This window comes from Eretmochelys imbricata, chromosome 3, assembly GCF_965152235.1.
Source record: "Eretmochelys imbricata isolate rEreImb1 chromosome 3, rEreImb1.hap1, whole genome shotgun sequence".
Lineage (NCBI taxonomy): Eukaryota > Metazoa > Chordata > Testudines > Cheloniidae > Eretmochelys > Eretmochelys imbricata.
Window position 1 is genome coordinate 127,160,463 of NC_135574.1, and position 13,423 is coordinate 127,173,885.

At 39.4% G+C, this 13,423-nt stretch overlaps 1 protein-coding gene across 6 annotated transcripts in view; it reads left to right on the top strand.

Annotated features, from left to right (window-relative positions):
* AFDN (afadin, adherens junction formation factor) overlaps positions 1–13,423 on the top strand; it is a 217,634-nt gene that overhangs the window by 94,816 nt on the left and 109,395 nt on the right. Inside the window, exon 9 of one of the 6 annotated variants that reach the window (XM_077813348.1) lies at positions 4,582–4,626. The exons of the other annotated variants lie outside the window; for them this stretch is intronic. Coding sequence (XP_077669474.1) covers positions 4,582–4,626 — 45 coding nt within the window. The remainder of the gene's footprint in view (positions 1–4,581; positions 4,627–13,423) is intronic. 6 annotated transcript variants of the gene reach the window in all.

The following is a 13,423-nucleotide window of genomic DNA, read 5'->3' on the forward strand; positions in this document are numbered from 1 at the left end:
GAGTTTGAGGTGCATGTCGTTTTCTCGTCCATCCTCCCTGATGAAGGAAAAGGCCCAGGTAGGGACCATCGAATTGTGGAGGTGAATGTGTGGTTATGTAGGTGGTGTCAGAGAGAGGGCTTTGGATTCTTCGACTATGGGATTTTGTTCCAGGAAGAAGGATTGCTAGGAAGAGATGGGATCCACCTAACGAAGAGAGGGAAGAGCATCTTCGCAGGCAGACTTGCTAACCTAGTGAGGAGGGTTTAAACTAGGTTCGCTGGGGTGGTGACCTAAGCCCAGAGGTAAGTGGGGAAGTGGGATACCAGGAGGAAACACAAGGAAGAGGGTACAAGATGGGAAGCTTCCTGATTCATACTGAGGAAGTAGGGCAATCAGCTAGTTATCTTAGGTGCATGTACACGAATGCAAGAAGCCTGGGAAACAAGCAAGAAGAATTTGAAGTCCTGGTGCAATCAAGGAACTATGATGTGATTGGAATAACAGAAACTTGGTGGGGCAGTTCACACGACTGGAGCACTGTCATGGATGGTTATAAACTGTTCAGGAAGGACAGGTATGGGAGGGAAGCTGGAAGAGTTGCATTGTATGTAAGAGAGTGGTATGATTGCGCCGAGCTCCAGTATGAAACTGGAGACGAGCCTGTTGAGTCTTTGGGTTAAATTTAGAGGTGAAAGCAACAAGGGTGATGTCGTAGTGGGCATGTGCTATAGACCACCGGATCAGCAGGATGAGGCCTCAAGGCTTTTTTTGGACAGCTAATTGAAGTTTCCAGATCACAGCCCTGGTTCTAATGGGGGATTTCAATCACCCTGACATCTGCTGGGAGAGCAATACAGCAATGCACAGACAACCTACAGCATCCAAGGGCAGAGCCATTGGCTATTATTTTTGAAAATTCGTGGCGATCGGGGGAGGTCCTGGATGATTGGAAAAGGGCAAATATAGTGCCCATATTTTAAAAAGGGAAGAAAGAGAACCCCAGGAACTGAAGACCTGTCAGCCTCACTTCAGTCCCTAGCAAAATCATGGAGCAGGTCCTCAAGGAATCCATTTGGAAGCACTTAAAGGAGAGGAAGGTGGTCAGGAACAGTCAACATGTATTCACCAAGAGCAAGTCATGCCTGACCAACCTGATTGCCTTCTATGTTGAGATAACTGGCTCTGTGGATTAGAGGAAAGCAGTGGACGTGATATATCTTGACTTTAGCAAAGCTTTTGATACGGTCTCCCACAGTATTCTTGCCAGCAAGTTAAAGAAGTATGGATTAGATGAATGGACTATAAGGTGGATAGAAAGCTGGCTAGATTGTCGGGCTCGACGGGTAGTGATCAACAGCTTGATGTCTAATTGGCAGCCGGTATCAAGTGGAGTGCCCCAGAGGTCGGTCCTGGGGCTGGTTTTGTTCATCTTCATTAATGATCTGGACGATGGGAATAATTGCACCCTCAGCAAGTTCGCAGATGACACTGAACTGCGGGGAGAGGTAGATAATGCTGGAGGATAGGGATAGGGTCCTGAGTGACCTAGACAAATTGGAGGATTGGGCCAAAAGAAATCTGATGAGGTGCACCAATAAATCTCTAGAGCAGTGGTTCTCAAACAGGGGTCTGGATCAGGGTCCGCCAAGCCTGGCTGCCTTTAGACTTGCTACGACCCAGGGCAGAAAGCCCAAGCCCCGCCACACAGGATTGCAGCCTGGGGCCCTGAGCCCCACAATCCGGGACTGAAGCCGAAGCATAAGCCTGACCAACTTAAGCTTTGTGGTGCTCTCTGTGGAATGGGGCCCCAGGCAATTGCCCTGCTTGCTTACCCCTTAACACCAGCCATGGCTTTTATATGCAGAAAAACAATTGTTGTGGCACAGCTGGGCTGTGAAGTTTTTATAGCATGATGGGGGGGGCTTCAGAAAGAAAAAAGTTGAGAACCCGTGGTCTAGAGCTGTGCGTGGACACAAAATTTGTATCCACATCTGATCTGCAACTGTGGTCCATGGATATAAAATGGATATCCGCAGATTTGCAGGGCTCTCTAAATATTCCAGTCACTTCTCAACTCCTCTTCCAGGACACAAGTCCACTGCTGCATCCCAGTCTGAACATTCTCTGCCTCAAGGCTTAGCTCCTTGATGGGTCGCAGGGCTAGAGTTATCCTGTTCTTCAGAGGTATAGCACATATCATTATGTAGTAGGAAGAATTATTCCAGATATACTTATCTTCAGAAATGGAGAAGTTTTGTTCACTGGTGTGAACTCTAGGACACTGTCCTGACTTCTGCCCCTCTTCCACTCGTTCTGGAATACCTGTTGCATCTAATGAAAACAGTACTGTCACTTAGTTCTCTTAAGTGGTGGCCCTAACAGCCTTTCAGACCACTGTTGAGGGGTTCTCCCTATTTGGTCAACCTGGAACCGCAAGGTTCATGAAAGGCGTGGGAAATCTCTTTCCACCTGTAAAAGTTCCTGCCCTTTTTTGGGACCTTAATCTGGTTCTTGGTCTCGTGAAGCATCCTTTGAACTGATGTTGACCTGCTCCTTATTGAATTTGTCTATGAAAACAGCCTTCCTAGTGGCTATTATCTCAGCCATAGAGATGGAGAGACTAGGGGCTTAATAGCAGACCTTCCTTTCACAGTTTTCTACGGAGATAAGGTTTCCTTATGTCTGCATCCCAGGTTCCTTCTAAAGTGTCATTTACCTGCCAGTTATCTTTCTGAAACTGTCTGAGTCCAGTGTGGAGACTGTGTTCTCTATGCTAGATGTCAGAAGGGTGTTTATCCTTCTACCTACATAGGACTAAGCCATTTCATAAATCCCCAAGACTTTTTGTTTTGTTTTCAGACAGATCCAAGAACTCTGCTCTTTCTACCCAGAGGCCAACAAAATAGATTTCAGGGTGTATTATATAACTTGTTACAGTGTTGCCAGCATTCTAGCTCCTGCTGGCGTGTCGGCTCACTGGATGAGGTCACAATCTACATCTGTGACTCTCTGCTTTAAAAATGTCGCAGTTGCTGAGATCTGCAAAGCTGCTCCATGGTCTTCAGTACGTACCTTCTCCAGACATTATGCTTTAGTTGATGCCTCTAGATCTGATGTGGCAGTCCTTTTCTCTGTAATGGACGCAACTCTGAAGTTCTCAGGGCAGGTCCACACTGCCACTTAAGTTGACCTAATTTATGTTGCTCAGGTGCGAAAAAGACACCCACTGCATGACACAAGTTACAGCGACATAAGCATTGTCCACGCTTCTGCTTTGTCGGCAGGAGACACTTTCCAGCCGACATAGCTTCTCCCTCTCGTGGAGGTGGAATAATTGTGCTGATTGGAGAGTTCTCTCCTGTTGGGATAAAGTGTCTTCACCAGACCCGCTACAGCAGTTGCGCCAATGTAGTACTCCCAGTGTAGATCTGCCCTCAGCGATGGAGAGAAGGAACTAAGGGCAGTTTGCCTGTGCAGCCTGTTATAGCCTCTGCGTGGGGCATGAGGATATCAACACAGCACATGGGCATGCTGAGTGGACATCGCTAATGAAGATCTCTGATCAAAGGTGCATACAGCACATGTGCACCTGAAGTGGAGCGCCCCGGGGGCGCACATCTCGAAGAAGTACAGTTACTGCACTGGGGAGTAACTTTTTCATAGCATATCAGGGTTTTTTGTTTTATTAAATGTGTACTTTATTTTTCCAGTGTATCTTTAGTGTTTTAGCATTGTAGGGATTAAACATAGATTTTAAAACAATTTTTTTTGTTAGTATTAGTTATTTGTAGTTCTGTTTTATTGGTTATGTAATTTGGCTGTAGTGTTTGTATTTGACTTGGTTCTTTCAGTTGGTTTCTGGAATTTGAAAGTTGAGGCGGTCTGTTAACTTTCATGAGACAAGGATGGGAAACTTTTTGTACTAAGTGATTTTTGAATCAGTTAGCCTTTTGGCTGTAGTATCCCTGTGATCCTATTTTAAATTATGATTTTACTTAAATCAGTAAAAATTCAGATAATTGCTGGTGAGGTCAGCAGAACATGTGGCACATGCCAGAATTTTTTTGAGGACTAAAGTTAATGAGATTTGTCTTTGAATTTCATAAGAAATTAAGAGTCTTATAAAAACCATCTTTTTTTGGTTCTGGTCTAAATTTTCTGCTTATGGAGCTTAGTTGTTTTAGTATTAAAATACTGTGCATCTGGCCAGTAGAACAAGACATCCAATAATCAAAAGAAAAAGAATCTTAAAATGAGACAGGTGGCAACTCTGTATACAGTTAACTAACTACAGCCTTTGCACATTGCTTGGACACTGATCTGTTGTTGGTGCTTCCTTCTAACAGCTAGTTGTTGGCTTCTTAAACAATAATAGAAATTAATCCATGCACTTACTCTGCAGGATTAAAGTCCTTGTAGGTTTTCAAGTTGAAAGAGTTAAATGCACTGCATCCTTTTAAAATTGAATAAGCATTGTCTGGCTACAGTTTCACCCTTTCCTGTCTTTTCTTTTCCTGCCTCCTTCCGCATGTTCTGCATGGTTTCTATCCTGCTGGTGCTGCCTTCACCTGGGTCCTGTGCATGTGTTTCTAACCCCAGGGAGAAGGAATCACTTTGCCTACTACAACTATCACACTTATGAAGGTAATGCTATATTTAATACTGTTCTTTCTTCTTAGTCACTAAAAACAGTGCTGGCAAAAAAAAACAACCCCAACATTTTTTCCCAACTAATGAAAGACCATTCTTGTTTTTGAAATGGGCAGTTTATTATATGAAACACTTATTTTCCTGGATATATCAGATTAATTTTAAATAGTCTAATTACTGGTGAAGAGGTGTCAAATAGGTCTTGAATTAATCAGATACTATTAACCCAAGAGCTAAACCTTCCAGCTAAGACTCACAACTGAATTTCATAAGGCCTTTCCCTGTGTTTAAAGGGAAGCACTCTACTGTGAAGGAAAATGCTCCTTTATCCACCTTGTTGCAGAACACCAGGGGAGTGATTTTTTTTTTTTAAACCTCCTTCTCCCTCACTGTAGAGGGAAAGGATTTTTTCTTCTCAATGCTCTCTCTTGGCTCTCTGAGTCGGGGATGAAGTATTCAGTAATCTTTGCTTCTTAGGCAGATGCTCAGACCACTGGAAGAACTCTCTCTTCTGTCTTCCCTATAGAGTCCCAGTGGCAATCTTTGGTATTTCTCATATAAGCTGGATACGCTACTCTCTGCTCTGTGTGATACATCTATTAAGCAGAGCATTGATCAGCAGGACTCCAACACATAGATTCCAAGGCCAGAAAGGACCTATTCTGATTTCCTGTTAGTAAACAAGCCATAAAACTTCCCCAAAATAATTCCTAGAGCTTATCTTTTTAGAAAAGCATCCAGTCTGGATTTAAAAAAAAGCTTGAATTAATTTTAAAATGGCCAGTAATGGAAAATCCACCGTAACAGTGGTAAAAATGTTCCAATGGTTAATTACCCTCAGACTTAAAAATTTAGGCCTTATTTCCAGTCTGCAATTGTGTAGCTTCAGTTTCTAGATACTGGATCTTGTTACACCTCTCTCTGCTAGATTGAAGAGCACATTATCAAATATTTGTTGCCCATGTAGGTACTTTTAAACTGTAATCAGTCGTGTCGTCCCCCCCCCCCCCCCCCAACGTTCTTGTTAATCTAAATAGAGTGAGCTCCTTGAGCCTATCACTATAAGGCACGTTGTCTAATCCTTTAATCTTTCTCATGGCTATTCTCTGGACCCTTTCCAACTTATCAACATCGTTCTTGAATTGTGGACACCAGAACTGAACACAATATTCCAGAAGTGGTCGCACCAGTGCCAAATATATGGCTAAAATAACCTCTCTACTCCTACTCGAGATTCCTTTGTGTATGCACCCAATGAGCACATTAGCCCTTTTGGCCACAGTGTCACACTGGGAGTTCATGTTCAGCTGATTACCACCAAATCTTTTTCAGAGTCACTGCTTGCCAGGACAGAGTTGCCCCATTCTGAGCTAAGGGAAACATATCTAAACATACAGCCTTTTTGGTTGCTGCCAAAAGATATTTGAAGAAAAATTCTAATTTAATAATTACTTAATGTAAAATTCCATGGGGAATGAGATGAGGAACCACAGCAGGGCTGCACTCAGTTACAAGTCTCCCAATTTTAAAGGTCTGCTCATAACCTGCTGTATAAATCATTGCAGTGTTCTTTGATTCTCCTGATAATGTAACATAATATGCAGTCACAGCCTATTTTGTCAAACAGGAGAAGAGTACAAAACAGCTTGCTTACTACTTGAGAAGCTACTATGGTATAACCTTTACCAATACACCATTTCCCAGTTTATTTAGCAGTTCTCTTCTTTTGTCTTTGTTCCATAGAGTACTTTAAAGACAGTAGTGTTTTTTTTATCAGCAGTGCTATTGCAGTATATAAGTGTAGTATCTTTGCTTGGGGAAATAATAATCCCCTCTGCAGACATTTGGCATCTGGCTCCATTGTTTTATGGAACTTACTCCAGTTTCACAAAGAGCATTGTCCCATAGAGTTGAAAAGCCTCATGAAATCTTGGTTGATTATAGAGAGTAGATTTCATCATGGAGGAATAACTTGTATTACAATTGCAGTTTTTCCACTCAAGCAGTTCTTTAAAATATATTTCTTAATGTAATTTTAACCAATTCCTATATTTAAGATAGCGGAAGACTCCTTTCCTTTGTTGGATCTCTTTGTATAGTAGAGTCTGCTAGGCCCATCTTCATTAAGCTGTTTTACAATTTTCAAAGTCTTCTGTTTTACAGTAGAAGTTACCTCCTCACTAGGTGTGTACTATTGTCACAATCTTAGCCATCTACAAGGGCCTGGCAGACTCTATACTGACTAGATTCATGCCACAATTGCAACTACTGCCTGATAGATGGGCATTTTGCTGCCAGATGCATTCCTCACATTCTGTTGGATTGATGGGCACAGGTCATGCAGGCAACACCAGTATATTAGAAACAAAAACATTACAGAGGAACATTACAGAGGAATGGACTGCACTGCCAACTGCAGCATCCAGGCAACACCAGTATATTAGAAACAAAAAGAATCCTAACAATTGTATTGGTCCCTTACTGGATGGAAATAGTAGAATTATCAATAATAATGCAGCAAAGGCAAACATGTTCAATAAATATTTCTGTTATATATTTGGGGAAAAAACAGATGATGTAGTCACATATAAAACTCTTTCCAGTCCACTAGTATCTCAAGAGGATGTTAAACAGAAGTTTCTAAAGTTAGACACTTTTTAAATGAACAGGGTATATAACTTGCATCAAAGAGTATTTTAAAAGAGCTGGTTGGACCATTAATGTTGATTTTCAATGCAGTATTGGAACATCAAACAGGAATATCAAGGGTGGGGGTCCCACAGGGATTGGCTCTTGGCCCTATACTATTTAACAGTTTGAGTAATAAGTAATAATGGAAGAAAACGTAAAATCATCACTGGTAAGATTTGCAGATGAGACACAAATTGGAGTGGGGTAAATAATGAAGAGGACAGGTCACTGATACAGAATGATCTGGAGTGTTTGGTAAACTGGGTGCAAGTAAACAATATGTGTTTTAATATGGCAAAATGTAAATATGTATATATAGGAACAAAAAAATGTAGACCATACTTCCAGAATAGGAAAAGCAGTGACTCTGAAAAAGATTTGGGAGTTGTAGTGATAATCAGCTGAACATGAGCTCCTGGTGTGACGCTGTGACCCAAAGGACGAATGCAGTTCTGGAATACATAAACAGGAATCTTGAGTAGGTGTAAAGAGGTTATTTTACCTCTATATTTGGCACTGGTGCAGCTGGTATTGGAATACTATGTCCAGTTTTGGTGTCCACAATTCAAGAAGGATGTTGATGAGTAGAGGGGAGCTCAGAGTAGAGCCATGAGAATGATTAAAGAATTAGAAAACCTACCTTGTAGTGATAGACTCTAGAAGCTCAATCTAGTTAGTTTAACAAAATGAAGGTTAAGGGTGACTTGACTGAAGTCTACAAGCATCTACATGGGGAGAAAATATTGATAGTTGGCTCTTCTGTCTTACAGAAAAAGGTATAACACAATCCAATGGCTGGAAGTTGAAGCTAGGCAAATTCAGACTGGAAATAAGGTGTAAATTTTTAACAGTGAGAGTAATTAACCAGTGGAACAACTTAGCAAGGGTCATGGTGGATTCTCTGTCACTGAAGCTTTTTAAATCATGTTTGGATGTTTTTCTAAAAGATCTGCTCTAGAAATTATTTTGGGGAAGTTGTCTGGCTTGTGGTTTATACAGGAGGTCAGACTAGATGATCACAATGGCCACTTTTGGTCTTGGAATATATGAATCAATAAAGTTAACCTGCCTGGTTTAAACAGATGTCTCTCCAACATTGCTTTCTGCACTGGTTTAACTAAATCAGTTTAAAATTATACCTTTAGTTAAACTGGTGCCACTCTAGTTAGCTAAATAATGATGTATATATCGAGAGTATGTAATACTGAATGGCAGTGTACTTTGTTTCAAGAGTCCGCCTTTCTCAAATTTATAAATTCACTGTGTAATATCTTTGAATTGGTACAGTTATGAAAGTGGCTATATATCAGTGGTACATTGCACTGATTTTTTTTGTAGAGTGATTAAACAAATATATGAAAATTTAGATCTAAACTAGTTTTGTAAAACAAATATTGTATGAAGTTCCATCTTTCCTTTTGTACTTTTAAACTAAAAGATCAATGACAAAGCAGTAGGAAAGTTAATAGTGCTTTATATGTTATAAACTTACTTGTTGCTGTATTTTAATAAAGTATCTGTGTTGGGCATTGTTGTGGGTTTTTTAAACTGTGCAGTACATGGTTTTTACAACTGGAGCTGGTCAAAACTGGGAATTTGGGGGGAATTTGATCATGTCAGAAGAAACCCAGTTTTTTCAAGATTTCCCATGAACCAGGGACTTTTAAAAAAAAAAAATTAGAAACCACTGAAATGTGGTGTTTCTGAAACTAAATATGCTCCCCGGATCCTGGACAAAATTAGTTCAATCTGAAATGTTTTGTGAAACTTTCAGGTTCAACAAATCAGTATTTCCAGCAAAACTAGTTCATCAGAAAATTTCCAATCAGCTCTAATTACAGCTTTATCTTGTTAGGCGGTATGTTGGTAAATCACAAATGTTCATAAATGACTATTCCCTGAATAGTATTAGATGGCAAGATCACCTTTGCAGATTTTTATTACTTCAAATAATATTTGCTTTCCAGATGCTTGTGGGCACTTTGTAAAAATGTGTGCATGCAAATATGAATCTTTGAAGAAATTAATACTATTAAGGAAGTCGTAGAGAAAATATCTTATCAAGACATTTGAAACGTGTAAAATGCCAAATTAGAAAAGATACAGTTCAATCCCTACACAGTAGTCTAGAAAGGTCTGAGCCGCATAAATAACCAAGTTTAAAATACACAAAAGCTAATTTGATCTCCCTTCTTAAGATTTATACTTCCATGTTGGTTTATGATGTCTGTATATGCCAAGTTAGCTTTAACCAACTGTGTCTACAGTGAGAATCTGTAAGAATTTTTCTGCACACGTGCATCTCTGCTATTGCTGCTAATTGTGGCAGATAGGGTGCAGGCATCTTTACTACCTTATGTCTACACCAGTAAAAATTTTAAACTACACCATCACGTATCTGTATGTGTATAAAATAAAACACAGATCAGTGTTATACACTTACTTCATTGTGCACCTTCTACTACTTTACATGCAATGTGCCCAATAATGCACACATCTCCCTAGGAATTTTACAACATTTCAAAGTTCAGAGCTTAAAAAATAAAAAGATAGTTTTAAAGTGAGTATCCTGCCAAATAAATATTTCCTTTCAGTCTCAAATGTATAATTCCCCTTTGACACACATACATCCCTCCCACTCATGCCCCGCACCTTCCCCCCAAAAAAACTGCATGGTCTGAGTCCCAGGATGAACCATATTTCCATTCTGGACAAGTGACAGGTTTAAAGTTTGATACTTTTGGCCTATTAGGGAAAGGAACAACTTTTCTTAAAATGTAAGTTTTTGGGGGCAGGGATTGTATTTTATGTATGTAAACAAGACCTAACCCATTGTAATAATTAGCACCATTGGAATGGGACTGTTACAAGCTTTCCAATGAGAAATGCTGTGTTTGCTTCTGTCTGTTAAAAATCCTGAGTTAGACCTTAACGTTGTGGAATTATGATGAATGGAAAAGTACTTTTCAGAGGTTTTTAAAGTTTTATTAATTCTCGTTTTCTCTCCCTAGCAGTCTGTAAAGTTGTTCTCATGATAACTAAGACACCTGACTTTTAGTGGATGGATTTTAAAAAAAAAGTATCAGTTATTTTTTTAAGAAACTATAACGTATGTGGCATATGCATAGTGATATAAAAAGTTTATTGGCTTGGACACTCAATGAGTAATGAAGATTTCTGTAATTTAGATAAACAAAAACTTTGTGACTCCATACCTTGTCTTGTGCGTTTAATTATATTTTATGGTGTGTATGTCTATGTAAGAAATACCTGACGGTGTGATATAAGGTTTTACTAGTAAGAGTGTGTGATATGGATTCACTATTCACAAGGGATAAAGTCATGAATGAGAGATGTAGATCATCCCAAGCAAGTGCCTATGTTTATGCCTAGAGGTATTTTCTCTGTGGCATACATAACAGAAGAAATATTTTCGAGTTTTATTATTTGGGATCCTTTTTCATATCTCTCTGCATGAAAACATAGGTGTCTTTGTTAGCATGACTGAAATTCTGGCTGCAGATGAAATCAATAGCAAACTTTCATTGACTTCACTGGGGCCAGGATTTCATCCTGAGTCCAACAGTAGAAGGCTCAGAGGAAGCTGTAAAAACCTTTAAGTAAACTAGCACTGCAGAATACTGAGTTATTGGTCTTTAAAACTGTGGTATTTTTAGGTGTAGAATAGTTGCCACTAGTACAGGCCTGAAACTTGCATCTTCAGGGCCTCAGTCAGGTGTCATTTGGATCTGTGGTGTTGGGAATTCTGTATTTCGGAGGAGGAGGTGGAAACACTTGTAAGTTTAAAAACAAAACTTTGCTGTTTTGAATTTTGTAATGTATAAATAAATCCTCGGGAAAAGTATTAATGGGCAGCGTGCAGGTGAGATGATCAAAGGTGTATATGATAAATCATCATGTGTGCCATTTATCACATGGATGTTGCTTCCACATTTGTGTGTGTGTGTAAAGGATTGTTTAATAGCTCTCTCAGATACTATAAATGCCTGGAGTTTTCCTTGAAACATCATATGATGACATTTTAGATTTCTGTAGATTTGCTGTTGTGTAACTTTTACTCATTTAAATAAACAAAATGTGCACCCTTCAGAACTACTGTATTTACCAAAGTTAACATAGTAAATTTCAGTAGGATGCAGTGACTTGAATTGTGAATTCCTAATATCAAACATATGGTTAGATTTTTGCCAGTTGTGCAGGCCACATTTGAAGGAATATAAGAGGTAAATGAATGTTCTCTCATTTTTAGCACATTGTCTTGTTTCTTCTGCTGATTCTTTCATCCACCTTAACATTATTTTTTCTCTCCTCTTCTACATTATCACTTATCCCTTCTCCTGTGTCTTCCTTTTTTTGGTCTGTATGTGGCTCTCATCAGCTGCTGTGCTGTCTTCTATGTGCTGGCAGTTAAGTGTAATTCATTAATATCCTGTTACAATAAAGCACTGGCATATAGTATTTCAAAGATATGAATGTTTGTGAACTTTGCGGGCAGTGCAGACAGCAGCATAGTGGAAGTAAAGCACCTTGGATGAGGAGATCAACCTAAGAAGATGAATGTGCAAGTGAAGTGCCGTTTAAGGATATGGGCTTCTAAAACAGTCATGTATTCAGTGGTCTGCTGGTAAGGAAGAACTTGCATACCAAGAGAAACTTGAAAAGAAATTAGATCGTTTACCTTAAAGAGGTGACTAGAGGGGTGTCATAAAAATATATACACTGAGTGGTAAAGAGAAGGTAGATCAGGTGCTTCTGCTCTCTGTATTTCAGGATGCAAGATCAAGGGGCTGGTCAATTAAATTTAAAGGTAGCAGATTCAAAACTGATAAAAGGAAATACTGTCTCTACACAAAGCATAATTAGACTACGGAATTTATTGCCACAAAATGTCTTTTGAAACCAAGAATAGAGCAAAAAGGGATTAGACAGTCATGGATAATAAGAATATCTGAAGTTTTGTTAATTAATGTGAACAAAAAAATGGAATGAATATATGATTTCGTGATTCACGGCTTAGACCAATATCTGTTAGAGATTGGGGATGAGAGGGTAATCATCCCAAATCTGCCTACATTGCGGCTTCTTGCAACTTTCTCTGAAGCATCAAGTACTGGTTGCTGTTGAAGACTGAATACTGGGCTAAATGGATTGTGGGTTGATCTAGTCTGGCAGTTCCTGTGTTCCTAGACAGAGACCTGAAAATGTAGGTTAACAGAAGCTCCGGAATTAGGAGTGATTTTTAAGGGGCTTTCAGGAATCTTGAGAACTTAGAACTATAGAACTTAGTTCTGGACTCTGAATAAACTTTCAATTTCTGACTGATAAAATGTCAAATTAATCATGGGTGTGAAAGAATGTGGATAGACACTATACTTACCTCTTGTTTTTAGATGCTGAAGCAAGCATACATCTTTGTTGCTATAAAAGATGAGTATTGGGGCTGTTTAAATGACATATACTCTAGACATACAATTGCTCCCCAGACTGAGTTGCAGTACAATAATTGAGAGATTTCCCATGGCTTTTGTCCCCATGAAGATCCCATATGTATTGGTTTCCATTTTAACTGACAAGATTACCACTCCCCCATTGAAGAGCATTTATACATGTGCTGTAATTTGAATAACGTTCTCTAGTGCTTTTGTGTGCAGACTGAAACTAAAAATAATTGGAATGCTATTTGTAGGCAACAATATTTTTCATCTTGTGGCCAGCTGTGTGTCCCATTCTAGATATCAGACATAGAGATTTTGAACTTCTGCACTCGTTCTTGAGGGGGGAAAGTAAGATGCATAAGTTTCCATTAGCATTGAAAGCTGTAATACCTACCTGTAAAACGAATTTGTGTATATGCATGCAAATCAATGGTACATGGCGAGAGGAGATGGCAGCTAAGTTCTCTCCTCTTTGGTACGTCGCACTAAAAGGTGCATGTGTTTGCGCACATGTACACATTTGGTTTTCTTTGGTGGGAAAGGGAGAAGTAGGGGTTAGTATATACATTTTAAAGAGAATAATATTCTTAGGGTCTCCGGTTGCTCTTTTATCCCTGGTTTCATTTTCTGCAAGATCAAAATGT